Raw genomic sequence first — 17452 nt, 5'->3', positions numbered from 1 at the left:
TTTTTAAAATGTATTATTCTTGTGCGGCATTTACACATTAAAGCTAACACGAATATTTTTGGTGTTATATTATTCATTTCCAGTCTGCTTGGAAAAAGTAACCGAAAAAAAGACAATCTAGAAAAGTAAAACCAAGATGTGCAGTGTGTAAAGTTTAATTTGTGAACACTAATGCATCAATAGAAAACATGTCATATATTTCAAATATGACAAATAGAAAAAATGTATATCTTTGGCATCCCTTGCTATACTTTAAGTAATCGAGAACTGTAATTTCGTAAAGAAGAATAAACAAAAAGAAACTAAAACATAAACAAATATGAATATGGATAAATGTTCCTGATAATATTTCAAGAAGATCTATTTTCACTCTCTATTTCTCTCTGTTAATATGTGCATGATTCTTGCGTCTCATCTCTAGATGGAGAACTATGAGCAAAGGGAATTGATCATTCACCTTCCGTGCAGTCATTATTTTATGCGAAGAAAGATGTTACGTGGTATGGAATCAAACCGAGGTTTTCCAGTTGAAAGCCCAGCACGATACTGATACTCCACAGACCACTCTACCCAAAACTTGTTTAACAAATGGTGTAGTGGTTATTTCTAAGACCAATAACAAGAAAAGGGGATACTTCAGATCAATGAAGGTAGTTCGCACTTCTACACAGGAAAAGAAATCTGTTACAAAAACTATGGATGTGTATGTGGTGTGTTTGTCGTGAAATCCGCCTTTGAATTGACTGGGCTTCCGGATATTGACCTGTAATGCTAGGTTCCAAAACATGATTCTTTTTTTCCTTTAAATTTTCAAAATTGCAACTTTTTCTTTACTCCGAAAATCAGTTGTTGAAGATAGCGTGGGCTATTAACCCATTTCTTGAACTCGACGTGCTCCGGATCGAAATCACATACATTCGAATAGATTATAGATATCATTAATCTGGAGACGACTGTCTGGTTGGTCATTTTTAAACATTTTTGGATACATGTTTGGTACATTCGTAATAGCCAAAATACAAAGACACAAAAGAACGTTCTAGCACTTTCCTCCACTACCCGTATTCCTTAGTAGGTGGTCGATGTGTAGAAAGGAAAGGACGGAATCCAAACGTGTCTTTACTCCGTTTACCTGCCGGGAAACTATTATCAATCTCAAAGAAAGGTATTCACAAAAACAAAATTCTCTGCTTTTGCCAAATAGATAATGTAAAATAATTTATATGTTATTAGAAATACATAATAATAATTGATCAATGGAGCGAATGGTATAATTGTTTATTATATATGCAATTTATAATTGAGTTTTAATTATTCATAATAAAATACTTTAACTTTTTGGTACATTTGTGTTCATATGGCTTGGAGGCACGACTATCTCTGATCTCATGGCTGACAGTTCTCGATAAGAACTCATGAGTTTGCAAATAGTCGTCAGAAACTCAGTTATTTAGGAAATTCAAAAAATACTTAGCCAGCTCAGAGAATCTTAATTTGTGACTCCATCATGTTGTTTTATTACTTTTTACGCAGGTTATCTTGATTTAATTATAATTCGTATTCTGACGTCTTGGTGTGATAATTTACGATCAGTAGAAAGCATTGACGTTTGAGTCACTTTGATTTGAAATTATTTAAGTGCGGAATTTATCACCACAGCAACATAGAAATATGTATTTGAAACTGAGATTACACTAATATCAATCAATATGTTCGCCATAAAACACATTGCAAAATATGTATTTTAATTTCAGTGTGAATATAAACACGAAGCTAGAACAAAATTGACAGTTTAAAATTGTAATTTTCTTTCTTTTTCAGTTTTATTGCCGCTGTTGATAGCTGCATCTGTAGAGACACTTCCTGCTGAATATGAGCCAAATTTTTTTCATCCGGCGTTCGGAGAAGAAGACATCTTATCTCGTGATGCATTGGGCCCAATTCATGATCAAAGAAAAAGCATGTGGAGTAGTCTCCCTTCAGAAGATTTTATGCCATTGGCGGCGTTTGAAGAATTGTCAGATGAATTACCTCGTGGGACTCCCAGTGAATCAGAAGAAGCAAGAACTAAAACGCCACCCCTTAGCTTAAGTAGTTCTGTTGTGCAAACTTCTTCATCGTATGCCGACGAACAAATGACAACTTTGGATCCTCTGTCAGAAGTATCTGCATTCAGCGAGGAACGTAAAAGTGATAAGGGTTGGAGTGCTAATGGGGATAGTGCACTTTCGTCCATAGTTAGTGCAATGAATAAATCCAGTTCTAGTGATAATGTTACAAATGACAAAGATAACGAATGGCTTCAGAACAGTTCTAGTGAAGCTCTTACAAATACATCATTAGAAATCGTTCCTGCCGAAGAACAGAATGTAACAGATTTCAGTACCTCATTTCCTAGTCACTTGTACTCACATAATAATTCTAATATTTCCGTAGCAGCTACAAAATCGCCCAGAGAAGGCAAAGCAATAGGTTATATAACACCACCACCTTCGTTAAGTGATATGCATAATATAAATCAATATAGTTCTAGTGCCAGCAACGTTTCTTCAAATTCTTCCGTAAACAACACAGTATTATCAAGTTCAAATAATGAATCACATTCAAATACCTTTTTTAATAGTACTTTACAATCAATAGTAAATAGTACAGGATCAGTTCCTTCGGTGGTTGAACAAGTCGAGACTCAAACCAGTGTAATTAAAACTGAAACTAGTGAAGTAATATACGACCAAACATCAGCTACTATACCATATCATAGTTCCCCTGAACTTCGAACTGACGATGTACAGATCGCAAGTGATACGAGAATGCCATTTTCGGATTTTACTTCCAGTGAAAATTTCCCATCGAACAAACATGATTTAGCATTAAGTGATCAAGCACCGGATGATCGAAGTGATTCTCTTAACAGAACTACTGCTATGTCAGATACTAGTGAAGAGCGTCATAAAAACACAACCATAAAATCGGATCATAATCATGTACGTATTATACATACTATGGTTGCTGAAGACAGAAGTGATAATAATTCAAAAACTCTAAACATTTCGGAAAACGGAACAACTAAGAATGAGTATGAAAATGCTCCTAACAATTCTTCTGCAATGAACAAAACCCAACGAAGGCGTCTTGAGGAAACATCGAATTCTACCGAGAAAGTTGGCCTAAATGTCACACATCCAACGGAAAATGAAGTGTCAACAATAATTCCAAATAGCAATCCCTCTTTATTTAATGTTGTAAGTCCACACGACGTAGAAGGAAACGAAAATGCCAAGGAGAGTTTCCTACCGACAGTTACAACTGTAATGAAAGGAAGAATCACCGTGGAAAGTGGTCTAAATACAGCATCAATTATAGGCATCACAGTAGGCATTGTTGCTTTTGCAGCACTAATCGGTAAGTGTTATTCATGTATTCTTTAACAAATTTTTCGTGTTAAAATAAGCATTGTTTATAAGAGACTTATTAAAATAGGAAACAGTCTTTTTTAATGTAAACTTATAGTAGCGGATTCGAATTTCTTAACAACTATATAGACTAAGAGTCATGGAAGCATGCTATTTTCTTTTGTTCCATACTATATAACAACATGGTTTTGTTTACTGTTGAAAGTTTTCTGGATAAGAACATATATATTATATTTTTTGGTTGTGATGAGAGTATTCTGTGAGTATGTACTTCCTAATTTGTAGCTTGTTCTTGATTGTGAATTGGACAAGAAAGTTGATCAATTTTGATATTTTTTGTGTGTGTGTGTGTGTGAGAGAGAGAGAATATTATTTATAGTCATTTTTTGATAGATTATATTAGTGTGAAATATATTATTATTGCACTTAATATCAGTTTTAAATCTGAAAATACTTATTGAAATTATCAAGTAGTAGTTTGGCGTTAGGCTTAATATTTCTAAGTTCATAAATGGGAATACAATGATTTATAGCGGTTAAAGATTTACGCAATATCCAGCTGATTGATGTTGACTATAATTTAATTTATAGTCAACTTTAATTTCATGTCTCAACAATTACAACGTTGATTTTCTTACCAGGACTCAGTAGCATTGCTTAGGGTACAGTGGCTCATTGGTAGAAGACTTACTCCTGATGCTACGGATCCTGGGTTTCCTCAGGGTTCCCCTATTTTCACCAATTATTTCGTAATCATTCACTTTGATTAATCATCCGTCTCCCTTTAGCCTACAAAGCATACCAAGGAAAAGAAAGATTTCATATTTTCAGTTGCGTTGCAAGTAATGTACTTGAGTCGATTTTAGATAGTTAAGACCACTTTCTTGTGATATTATTATTATTATTATTATTATTATTATTATTATTATTATTATTGTAAGAAATCAGTAACTGAATCTAAGCGACAATAAGAAACACTAATACCACTCTAACTTTGTACACAGATCTCTTAGCAAAGCCCTTATAGCGCCTACTGACTGAGTAGGTGTTGGATGTGTCACCAAATTTTCAATACCGCTAATGTTCCTTTTCTTTTTAAATATAGCGCATTTAGGTTGGGTCAGACCAGGAGTTTGCCTCCCGCGACTGTAAAATTAGATTTTCATTTTTGAATTGTGATTTTAAAGAACATAATACAGTGGTTTTCTGCAACTATCGTAGGTAAAAATCACTTAATCCACTGAGGGTGAAATAACACTCCTTCGCTTTCTTGATATATATATATGTCGTTTAGTGTTGATTGCAGATTCTATTTCCATATTGTGACTGATTATTATGCTTGTTTTCTAATAATGGAAATCTCAGATTATTAACGCAGATATGTTCTGTAGTTCTGGGATCATAAAATAAGTAGATTTTGTATATACTCTAATTATATGTCTGAACCAATCTGTAACTATACATATACAGGATGAGTCAGAAAAAAATATATCTATACAATTGATCACATCGTGTGATGACACTCTATACAATTGATCACATCGTGTGATGACACTATTATATCAACAGGAAGTGAGATAGTGCCGTTGGAAAGTCATATTAAAGAACAATACCAACCAAACTGTTTGCTACCTCAAACTGCTCGCCATTTACGTCCAATCATAATTAATATAATGGAAAGTAGTCATTGCTTTGCGATGCATGTTCACTGGAATAGTATTTTTTAGCGTGGCAAGATACCACGCAGTTTTTATTTATTTATTTATTTATTTATTTATTTTTTTATTGTCGGTGCAACTATGTTACATTAAAATTATGTCTCGACATTCGCACCATCTCATGGTCATTCTGTTTTGCAATCGTCCACTCTGCAACTGCAACTTGCTGCTAATGTTCAGCACCACAAGCTTTAGGATTGTCATTTTCACATGAAATGGAAAAAATGAAGTTCAAAGTTGTATATACCATTTCCCTGTACATTTTGCAGTAATACAGTTTCCATTATGAAAGTAATGCACATGATTTTATTGTGACGCGATTATCCATTGCAGCGCGGTAAAACCGGTCGGGCAATGTGGTGGGGGATCTGCCTCTCCAACGCAGCCGGTCGCCATTTTGCTCCGAGCAGTGTGAGCGGAAAGACGTGCCTTCGCTTTTTTTTTTCTTTCTTTGTAACGGCGCGATGGAGTGTTCACTTAAACAGCGATACAGCATCAAGTTTTGCGTGAAGCTTGGAAAAAATGCAGCCGAAACATTCCAGATGCTTCAAGAGGCCTTCAAGGACAACTGCATTTCAAGGTCACAGTCTGGGAGGTGGCACAAGACATTCAAGGAGGGCCAGGAGGATGTCGCCGTTCTGAACGCACAACAACGGCCAAAACCGACGAAAACGTGGATCGTGTGCACGAAGATTTGCGTTCCGATCGTCGATTGAGCATCCAGCAAATTGCTGACACCCTACACATGTCCACATTTGCAGTACATGGGATAGTGAGTCTGCAACCATGACAATGCCCCCAGCCACACGTCCTCTTCGTTACCAACTTCCTAGCCCGGAGCAACACCCCAGTGGTTCCCCATCCTCCTTACAGTCCCGACTTGGCTTCGTGGAACTTTTTTTTTTCGACTGAGAAGAGCTACAATGAAAGCATTGGGAGACCGTGGAAAACATCCAAAAGCGTGTTACAACGTTCCTGAAAGAGATTCCCGTAGAGGACTTTTAGACGTGGCAGACACTTATGCGCAAGAGTATTCATGTAGAGAGAGAATATTTTGAAGAATCAACAGATCCAATCAATAAATCTATTTTTCCCAGAAAATGCGCTTTACTTTTATAATGGACCCTGTAGACTACTTAAAACGTATAGCCATATTTCTGACTCATCTTGTATATCAGTTTTAAACTTTTGTTATGTCTGTGTTTGTGGACTAACACTTCGAAGTATTAATATTTGTTTGACCGATGTTCTTTACAGAATATGTGCTATGTACATGTGTGTGTGAATGTTTGTGTATATACATAAATATTGTACTTAACATTAGTTATTATCTTAATGGAATTTAAGGTATAACGTAGTTCCAGTTTTAATTGATTCTTTCTTTCAACAGGTATGATTAGTTTTTTTCTGTATCGTCGTAGATATATCAATAAACCGCAAACACTTAGCGATAAGTGTAGCAATCTGGACTCCAGTGGATATATTGACGATACATTGCGGGTATGTAAACAAAACATACGCTTTCTATTACGAATATAATCTTAGGGCGAAACTCCAAAAGTCTTAGGGCGACCGGTTGCCTAGTTGAAGTTATATGTGATTTGATTTGTACATGACGAGTCTCATCGTCATTGTTATTGGTTATTTCCTTCATTCATGTAGGTACTAAGTTGTCTTCACTAAACTGGATAAACACCGCTGCTTCTATGACATAGTAAAAATAAAAATAAGATTTTAGGTAAAATTGAGATTTATTCAGATAAATCTTCAGTGGTCTTTAGTTCTACATTAGATTCACAGTAGATTCGTAGGCGTACTTTATAGCCCAGTCTCACATTCAGGTTACAAAAAAATGGATCTCGATGTTTCCGTAAATTTTCGGTAAATTTTGAAGATAAAAATTGCTGGCTGGGGACAAAACGTATTTGTAAATAAATTAACTCATTCGAGGGTGTAAATGTTCTTTATACATTAATATGGCAATACATTAGAGACGGAAGAAATGTGCAGTGTCAGGTCGAGAAATATCGTAATTTATCTAGATACAACATTAGAAATGTTAGTGTTACATAAAGGGTCGCCTTACATTGAACAGAAGAAGGAATCCAAGTTGGCGTGTGGACGAGGGGAAATTGGATGAGGAATCTAATTTCATCATCAATATTAAGAATTTTTAATATTCAATCATTGTGTAAACCGAACACTTCTCAAAATTCAGAAAGAGATTTAGAAGCAAAATATCAAAATTGTTAAAATTTAGCTACTACTCAAAATTTCAACAAACCACTAGGAGACCAGCAGTAAACAATTTAGGGGAGATTTACGTCAATACAGTAAATTGGAAGAAAAAGAACATTCAAGAAACATCAGGATTATAGTGCTTCTCCGTAATAAGTTGTTTGTCAGCATTATATTCCGAATAATCCCAGGGCATGTTAAAGAATTATGTAATTACCTAAGTTTAATACACAAATAACGTTTAACACAGGTTTAAGATTATAACATCTTCACAAAGTGCCTCTTAGAAATGACCAAGTATGTACAAACTAATACAAAATTGCATATTTTTAAAGAACTTTCGATTCTTAGAACCTTGACTTTCCCTTGATAAGCTTACCATGCAAAATGTGATAACATTGTTCAAAATGCTTGGAAGTAATATTGTAAAAGACTCAAAACTGAACCAGATAGATTTAAATTTTCAGCTAAACAAAACAACTTGTATCAGGTGATATAAGACATTTATTGAGAATTGTACAATATAGTTCAGTAATATCACTGGACAGTAATTTGATGTCTACAAATATTTTCACTTATAGGTATTATTTCACTGAGTACATCCACTTAAGCTCATTTCTTATTAATATATATAAGCATTTCTTAAAAGAACTCTCTCGGTTACTCTTTTAAGAATTTTCCTTTCTTTTGGTATTCAGAGTCCGTGTGAATAGGATAATCATTTAGCATTAAAACAATATTGTAAGAGAACATTTACAGATAAGAAAATGACGTTATTGTAACACTAAAATAAATTAATAAAATAATATTTAATGTTTAAATAGTGACGGACTTGATTTTGACAAATTTACTGATTCGTATATTTTTATAGATAATATTGTTTTTAATTTTACATTAAAGGATCGAAAAATCATCAAAGTATTAGTATTATATATTATAGTATATAAAATATAATAAATATATAATAAAATATTATATATTTAATATAATAAATATATATAATAAAGTATTATATATTACATTATTTTTGCTTCGAAACATAAAATCAGAATGAAATTAAACTTTTAGTGTATTTCTACAAAATGGTTACAATAAAAGAGATATCAACATGACAATAACAAATGTAATAAGCCTAAAATGTAACAAGAAACAGAATTCAGAAAAAGCTTCGGAAGAAGGAAAATGAAAGTTACCATTCGTACCTTTTCATTCTCTAAATACCTCTCATAACATAAATAGTTTATTGAGTAAGTATGAATAACAACAATTCACATTCGACAAATGGCACGCTCCGTGAAACATCAAGAACAGTTAGACACCCTGTGTATTTATTCAATTCCATATCAATCTGGTCATCCCATGTCACGTTGCAATTAACACCAGATATGAGGAGAATACAAAGTACTGTATGTACGATTGAATCAGGATTAGCACAAAATGCACTAAAGAGAAACATTTTGTTTGAAAATGCGCCAGTTATTACCGGAACTACTTATGAATGAGGAAAGTTTGAAATTAAGAGCAATTTGGAACATACTATTTCAATAAAAATAAATAAATAAATAAATTTAAAGACACAATGATAAACGGTATTCTCATGAACGTAAGTGTCTTCAGTCAAAAACAAATTCTATGGTGTACACCCTAGGGAATAAGAGGGGCAGTTTCAAGACTTCACACACCAATACCACTTATCGTCTAGTGGCTTTACTCACAAACATACAAACAACTTCCATCTTTTTCACTTTAAGTTCACAACCTACAGCTGTGACATCACTAAATGTATCTGTGTGACACATACAATTAAAATCAAACTTTTATTCACAGACATAGTACTTATGCCAAAAAAAAAAAAAAAAAAAAAAAAAAAGGTATTCTCTTAAGCACTTATACTCCTCTACCTAAAAGTGAAAATACAGTTTATTGATTTAACTAAGTGGGAAAGATTAATTATTTAATGATATGAATTGACACATATAATAATTTGTAAAAATATTCTTTTATTTACTGTGTCTAATATTTAATGTACTTTATCGGGGGATGCGGCACAGGATCGACACGGCACAGGATCGACACGGCATACGACCGACAATTCAGCTCAGAAACCTGTTTCGGTCCTGTGCCGTGTCGATCCTGTGCCGTTTCGGTCCTATGCCGTGTCGATCCTATGCCGTGTCGATCCTGTGCCGTTTTGCTCTCACGCCGCTGCTCTGAAATAATTTAACTTTTAATCATGTGCCTAAAAAAATAATATTTTTATTATCTGTTTAATCTTTACTCTTACAAATTATAAACTCCTGTCGATTCTATGCCTGTGCAAGTTATATGCATAGAATACGTACGATCGAAACGGCATAGAGCCGACACGGCACAGGATCGACACGGCACAGGATCGACACGGCATAGGAACGAAACGGCACAGGATCGACAACGCACAGGATCGACACGGCACAGGACCGAAACGGCATAGGACCGAAACGACGCACGATCATCCCCACTGCGTAGTATCTATAAAACCAAATATTTATTTCTCATAAAAGCAATCAGAGACCTGTCAATTGATTTTAAAATATAAGAATTATAAGATATTTACTATATGAATATTAATAATTGTGAGTGACAAAAGAATGATAGTGCTAAATGGACAAAATATAATTTCTTGTGTGCTTGGTCAAAAGCATTTCTATATGTATGGAATACTTATATTTATTATTATTATTATTATTATTATTATTATTATTATTATTATTATTATTATTATTATTACGTTTTAACTCGTTTTGAAATCATGGCCTGATTCCACTAGAAAGCGAAAGCCATGAGAAATGTAAGCTAAGTAGTAATATGGAATACTTTTAATGTTGCTCACTAGAGGAAACATGCTCGCATGTCTTCTCGTCTCGATATCGAGACCACAAGAGACTTTTTTAATAAGAAGCTCAGTTGGGAAGTAATAACTGAGCCGATGGCTCGAGCCGGTTCGCTTGGGGTGAACCATCGGCTCGAGCTGGCTTGGTTGGATGAACCATCTGCTCGGTTCGGCTCATCTGGGCCGAAGGCTCTTGCTGACACGGTTCGGTGAGCTGTTGGCTCGGCTCACTTCTCGGTTCGGGTCCATAGTGAGTGAGCTGTGAGCCCAGCTGCTCAAGTTGTTTACAATTGTAAACCCGGGCCGAACAGTTTTGAAGATATTTGGCCAGTGCCCTATAACTTTTAACAATGTTTGGCTCGAGCCCGAATACTCAACCTAAACCCTCAACCCAAATTCACAAGCTCGTGAACTTGACTCCTAGAATTCACGACTACCGAGGTTAGCAATCAACTAGTTTTTTAGTATTCAAACACAGACCGCGTTTCTTTCATGTTTAAACACAGTGTTGTTATAATTATAATTATAATTATAATTATAATTATAATTATAATTATTATTTATTATTATTAATAATAATAATAAAAGTTGTACTAGTAGTAGTACTAGTATCATTGATAACCTATATTGTCTATGCAAGATACTTGAAGAGAATACTCGAAACTACAAACCAGATTTGGTTCGACTCGACCCGAATTCGAGTCGAGTTGGAGGAAATTTTTCGAATTACGTTCAAAGATGTCTGTTTTTAGTCGAATCGAGTTTCAAAGAATACTCGCTCGTACTCACTCGTGCCCATCGTAGGATGACCACATTCTAACAATCGAAAAGTAGGACACAAGTATAATAGTACTGTATATGATATCTTACTGCGTCGGCAATACGCATATCATTATTTCAATTAATGTTAAGTTAACCTTAAGTTAATGAACATTTTTGTTAAGAAGAAGCACTGAACAAAATTATTAAAGGAATTAAACACAACTCCAAATGCTTTGATGAATAACAAATTGGTTTATTTTATGAACGTACAGTCAAAGTTCGTGTTGGGCTAAATAATAATAATAATAATAATAATAAATTTCGAAGCGTGGTATTATTTTAAGAAATGAAAGAAAATTTAGACCGGCACAAAGGAACTTCTATTTAACTTGGTTAGCATCACTGTCATAAGTTCAATAAGAAATCTTTCCTACTTTACCGATATCTCAACAAGGCCTTCTCAGTAAAAGCGATGTATTGTAAAAAATGGTTTGTTGATTGTTCTCCATCCCTAGTCTTCTGAGGAGTGTTAAAAACACAGCGGTTCATCATTCAGGAAAAGAGTGTGTTTGATTCAAAATATTGTGAATAAAGAATGAAACATTAAGATATTGCAAATAAATTAACTCTGGACATTTCGCAGGACATTTTAAAGAAGAAGGATATTTCTCGATTTCCTAGACATCTTCGCAACACGCAGGACAGCTCTTTGAAAAACAGTACTGTACTGCGAAAATCAGTACGTCTGGTTACCCTAGCCCATCCGTACGAGTAACGCAGTATGGCATTTAGCCAATGTTACCTTATATGAAAATATTCATAACTTATAGCTGTCAAGTAAAAATGTGTCCTTGCATTTACATAAAGCAATCCAGAAAGGGCAATAATAATAATAATAATAATAATAATAATAATAATAATAATAATAATAATAATAATAATAATAAAAGCGATAGTAATAGTAGTACGGAAAATTGAAGTGATAACATTTGTTCACATATTCTAAGTTTCAGACCTAAAAGTAACGCGTTACTTTCGAAGTAAAGTAACAGTTACTTTTTGGGGGCAAATAACGCGTTACATTTTAGGAAAAAGTAAAGTAACTTGTAACGCGTTACATTTTTACATGTAACTTACCCAAAACTGTCCATGGGAAAATTGTTCACTGCTCGGGCCGAGATTGTTTCTGACTGTCGACAGATGGATGCCGTTTATGGCAGACCTTTGCCTGAAGTACTGCCCAAAGTTTGTAGTCCAACGGGTTAAGATCCGGGCTGCTAGAAGGCCAATCAATGGTAGAAATGAAGTGAGGGACGTTCCGCGCCAGCCAGTCCTAAGTTGGTTTCGCTGTGTGGCGTGGAGCGGAATCCTGTTGGAAGGTCCACCTTTCTCCAGGGAACATGGTAGCAGATAGTGGTTACACTATAGGTGTTAGCACTGTGTTCTGGTATACCTTGGCAGATGTTTTAACACCTTGTTCGCAAAAATACAGCTGGGTTGTGCTTGAGTAGCTCACTCCCCACCAAACCATCACTGAGGCAGCATGATGTGTTGGGTGTCATCCAGAAGTCCTAAACGGCAGAACTCCTAAAAATATAGGCACTAGACCTGAATTTTAGTACTTCTGCAGTTTAGGACTTGTGGCACGGTATGATTTTTAGGACTTCTGGCGTTTAGGACTTCTGCCTTTTAGGACTTGTGCCGTTTAGGTCTTGTGCCTTTTTCATTCACTTGCTTTAGTTCTGAAATTCGCCACCACCCCACGAAATTGCGACGATGCAGCAACTAGTTGGCAATAATGTCACGAACGTAGCTAATTCCAACAATAACAACTATATTTGTACTACTAAGATTATTATTATCACTATCTGTTCTGCACTTATACGTGAATTACATAATACAACTTATTTCATTCTAAGAATTAATTACATAATTAGTTAAGAAATTCGTTTCTTTCGAATGGAGATACGAGAATCCCAAGACAAATTCCTAAAACAAAAATAAATAAATAAAAAATTGAAAAAATGTTTAAAAAGCATATTTTACCAGACTTCTGAAAGCAAGAAAACATTCAGAATTTCAATATATACTGTGTGGAGCGAATTTTATTAAGAGTAAGACAAAAATCCACCAAAGTTTACTTAATTAAGACAAAAGCTCACTAGACATTTCACGAGTGAACATTAAATACCAACGGTATACATAAAGAACGCAGTAGATTTAAAATTGAACAAAGAACATTTACTATGAAATACATTGGGTGACATTCATAAGTTCTAAACGGCACAAGTCCTAAAAATATAGGCACTAGACCTAAATTTTAGGTCCTGTGCCATTTTTGCAGAAATTACTACATAGTCATTTAGGGGTGTAGCCTGCAATTTTTTCTAGGGGAGCTTGATTTTTATATATTAAAAGCAAATCAAAAGTTTATTTTCAGATTACAAAAGCTTCAATAAGACAATAAATTTATACATATTACACATGTACATAAATACATAATATTATTGTGTTTCCAGTTACTTCCTTTTTGAAACCTGGACCTTGACAGAGCGTAAATTTAAAACCACAGCTTGTGGGAAATGTACGAATAAGTTAGTTATAAGAAATCGGAAACTGTTCATGGAAGTCCATTTGTTTGACTGTATTTATCTTCTGTACTCTTATATAAAAGAGTAAAGATGAGTGATTTTTGGGCATACTACTACAAGTAGAGTCGATAAATTTTAGTTATAAAATATAATTTTCTTATGAAAGCAGTACATAAGAAAGAATTTTTGGAAATAAGTATCGTAAAAAGGGTGGGGTAAGATTTTTTTAAAGGGTAGTGTATCTCGCAAGTTTCTAAAGCTAGTAAAATAAAACTTGGCATATAAGCTTTCCTATTAAAAAAAAACAACTGAAAATTGAAAATTGAACACATAAAAGGGAAAGAGCAAAGGGAGCACATTTTTTTATGTTCGATTTCCCCATTACTTACTCAGAAAATATGTAAATAAATTAAGGAAGGATTTGTTTAAGCTAGATGCGTGAAACTCGGCATTTGAACTTTTAACTAAAAGTAATAAAATACTATATGTTTCAGCGTCTTGAAAATTACACTTCTAAGCGAAAGGAGGGTCAGTTTCTATAATATTAAAATATCCCACTGCTTATGAGATTTGGGCAGAAAACTCTTTTTCCTTGAGGCCTCGGTTCATCCAGTTAAGCAAACGAGAGTACAAAGTGGCTGATTAATTAGGTTCTTTTAATTATTTTAACATGTTGACGTAGTTTATTCTTTTAAAACTGTATTCTTTCACATTCTATTATAAACATATTTTATTTGCTGTAATTATTAAACACGTTTAATAAACATAAAACAGACTAACCTCCGGTCCCGGCCAGAATATGTTTTTGGTGTTAAGCCATCATTTGCCGTCCGTAACATAACCTTTGATTTAAACTTCACGTACTATCAAGACTCAAGTCTCAGAAATGTAGCATATATGAAATATACTACTTCTACTACTACTACTATACTACTACTACTACTACTACTACTAAATATTAATAACAATAATAATAATAATAACAATAATATAATAATAATAATAATAATAATAATAATAATAATAATAATAATAATAATAATTAATATGTACTTCTGAAATACATATGTATCTATGTGTTATTAATTCTTTCATAATCTTGAAAGAAACTTTTGATTTGTTTTTAGTTTGTAAAAATGAAGGCCCTCTAGAAAAACTTGCTGGCTATACCCTGAATGACTATGTATTGGTTTCTGTACACGTATTGTGTTATCACTTACTAGTCTAGTGTTATTTTTAGAACAAGACAATGGTTCTTGTCTTGGAATATTACTAGTTTGGTTTGGTAGTACAGTGATAGAGTGTGACCTATGATTTTATTTCCCTGTAGGGTATGCTATCTGCAATGCAATAAACTGTAGGCTATATGCTTCTTCTTCCTAACAAGGCTGGGCGATAAGCCCCTGCAATTCCATTACAAATAAGGACGATATTATTTTATAAACTACTTGGTGAACCTTTGTTAATATAACGCTATTAGTTCTTACAACCTTTTGTTAATCTTATTTAACAATTGCAAAATGGAATAAGAGAGAAAATATATAATGATGATGATAGTTTATTTACATAAGGTATACATACAACAAAAGGGAATCTGTTGGTCACTACTGTGTATCTGCTAAACCAGGGTCAAACTTTGTGTGTCACAAAGGTTAGTTTAACAGAGTTTAAAATAATAATAGATATTTTGTTTGACTTACAAAGATTATCATATTAGCAAAATGATTTGAAATAACACGCCAGACATAGGATAAGCCTTGGGCTATATCGCTTAGAATTGTTTTAAGAGTAAATATATCATTTATGCATTAAATTTCATTACTGGCTACTTACACGTTTCGGCCTCGTATTGGAAGTCAGCTTCTCGTGATCTTTTCATATTCCACGATAACTGTTTTAATTGCACACTCCGCCAAATTACCTTTCCGACCTTACAATACTTTCTTGGAAAACTTCGGCTAACATTATTATATCACCAGACGTTTGGAAAACCGACATCCTTTACTTCAGGATACAATGCGTTATTTAGCATTTCACCCAACACCTCACCGTTACTATCATTCTCCACTTTCGCTCCTATAATCTACCACCGTTAGATCCCTCTTTACTTATCATCGCCGATTACGTCATTCATGAACATCTTCCTCTCATTCACCCATCATTTCCAGCACAGTGATTACCATTATTTACTAACATGGGACTCATTCATTTTCATCATTGAATAGAGCAGCCTCTAGGCTAAAGATAAGCTCATTTGTCTAACTAATATCACCCACGTGTTGTCCTGTGTATGCATCTCGCCACATCATTCACGCCCATTACTATATCATACGTATCGTGCATTCTATACCTAATCCTTCGTTATGATCATTAATGTTCTTTCCTTATAATATACTGCCTGATTATTTTCTTATTTATCTTCTTACTAATAACAATCATATATATGTAAAGTAACTTGGCTTCAGTTATCGCATCCTTATTGGTATGCAACCGTGCACATCACATGGCATCAGTTTGAGGGAATATTATTGATGAATTGGCAATGGCTTTCATGTTCTTGACGCTAATCCTTACATTTCCGACGATTTGAACTCACGTTTACTGAGTATGAGTGCATTCTGGGGATTTTTCGTAAAGTGTTTCCACACATTTGAATCACCCTGCTTCACTGTTATGCTCTACCGACATTGCAGATGTCTTTCTAGAGCATTTGAGTACAAAATCGCTATACTTAATACTCAGAACATCACTGTTGTCCGGCATCCATACCTGGCGATTATGCAACCACACACAACGGGCATGGTGTCCGCCATTTTATATTTGTTCCAGATATCGACTTAATACAAACGAATTATTGTTACCTGGTACAAGCTTATCAATTCATATCCATTTAGACCAAGTTTCACTTGGAAGATTATCCGGGACTCCCTACGTTCCTTTGGGGAACCCTTGCGCGTGCATGGTAGGATTGTGAAACATGCAAAATTCAATGGAGCAGGTATGACTTCTTCAGTGAATTTTTTACCCGCCCTCTTTATGTTGGTTAGTTTCCGAACTATTGGCGTCCGAAACTCATTTTTCCACGCTTTGTAGATCCGAAACTATGTCCGATAGCCGAAAGTTCAAGAGAACTTTTTTTCTTGTCTCAGTGGCAGGAGTCACCTCTCAAGAGTTGTAACACTTATTTTGCAACACTCGATATCTATCTATCTATCTATCTATCTATCTATCTATCTATATATATATATATATATATATATATATATATATATATATATATATATATATATATATATATATATATATATAGTAAGTAAAGATCTAAGGGTTTGCTTGTCCCTACCATAAATCCTTCATTGTAACCAGATTCCGGCGTTGCCGCTCTAACTCAGGTAGAACTGTATAAAGCTCTCAGTATGGCTAGCCCCATTACGGTTATCATAGTAGCCCGAGCCCGTGCAGACCTATAAACACATTACCCCACAGAAATGAGTGCCATAAGTCCATGCCTTCTAAAGGCTGTTGCGCCATGAATTTAGTTATCATTATTATTATTGCTAATATTAATATGTAATATTAGTAATAGGCTTAATAAAGATTCTCTGTATCTCTCTCACCCTATCAATTGAGTCAAGCGCTGCTAAGCGGAGGAATCCGTAACTATTACAGAAGCTGACCAGTTGCGGGAGAAAATGCAATCGCAAGAGAGCAATACGGGAAGATAGGAGCGATGCAAGAATAAATCCACTTCTCCATGTTAAGAAATAGGAGCTCGCTGCCATATGCTCAATGTTACTGCTTCCAGTGACAACGTTGGCTGCCACTGGAAATGTAAATCATCTCTTTCTTTCCGTTTTTTAA

General features: G+C 34.4%; 1 protein-coding gene across 5 annotated transcripts in view; it reads left to right on the top strand.

Moving 5' to 3' along the window:
• The window catches only part of LOC145683906 (uncharacterized), a 222956-nt gene that overhangs the window by 181373 nt on the left and 24131 nt on the right, over positions 1-17452 (top strand). For all 5 annotated transcript variants that reach the window (XM_081755567.1, XM_081755566.1, XM_081755569.1 and 2 more), the window contains 2 exons: positions 1822-3402; positions 6522-6631. In XM_081755567.1, the coding sequence (XP_081611693.1) occupies positions 1822-3402; positions 6522-6631 (1691 nt within the window). The remainder of the gene's footprint in view (positions 1-1821; positions 3403-6521; positions 6632-17452) is intronic.

Source organism: Thermobia domestica, chromosome 4, assembly GCF_964235325.1.
Source record: "Thermobia domestica chromosome 4, izTheDome1.hap1.1, whole genome shotgun sequence".
NCBI classification, from domain to species: Eukaryota; Metazoa; Arthropoda; class Insecta; order Zygentoma; family Lepismatidae; genus Thermobia; species Thermobia domestica.
Note: the sequence above shows the minus strand (reverse complement) of the source record. Positions and strands in the feature narration are given on the sequence as shown.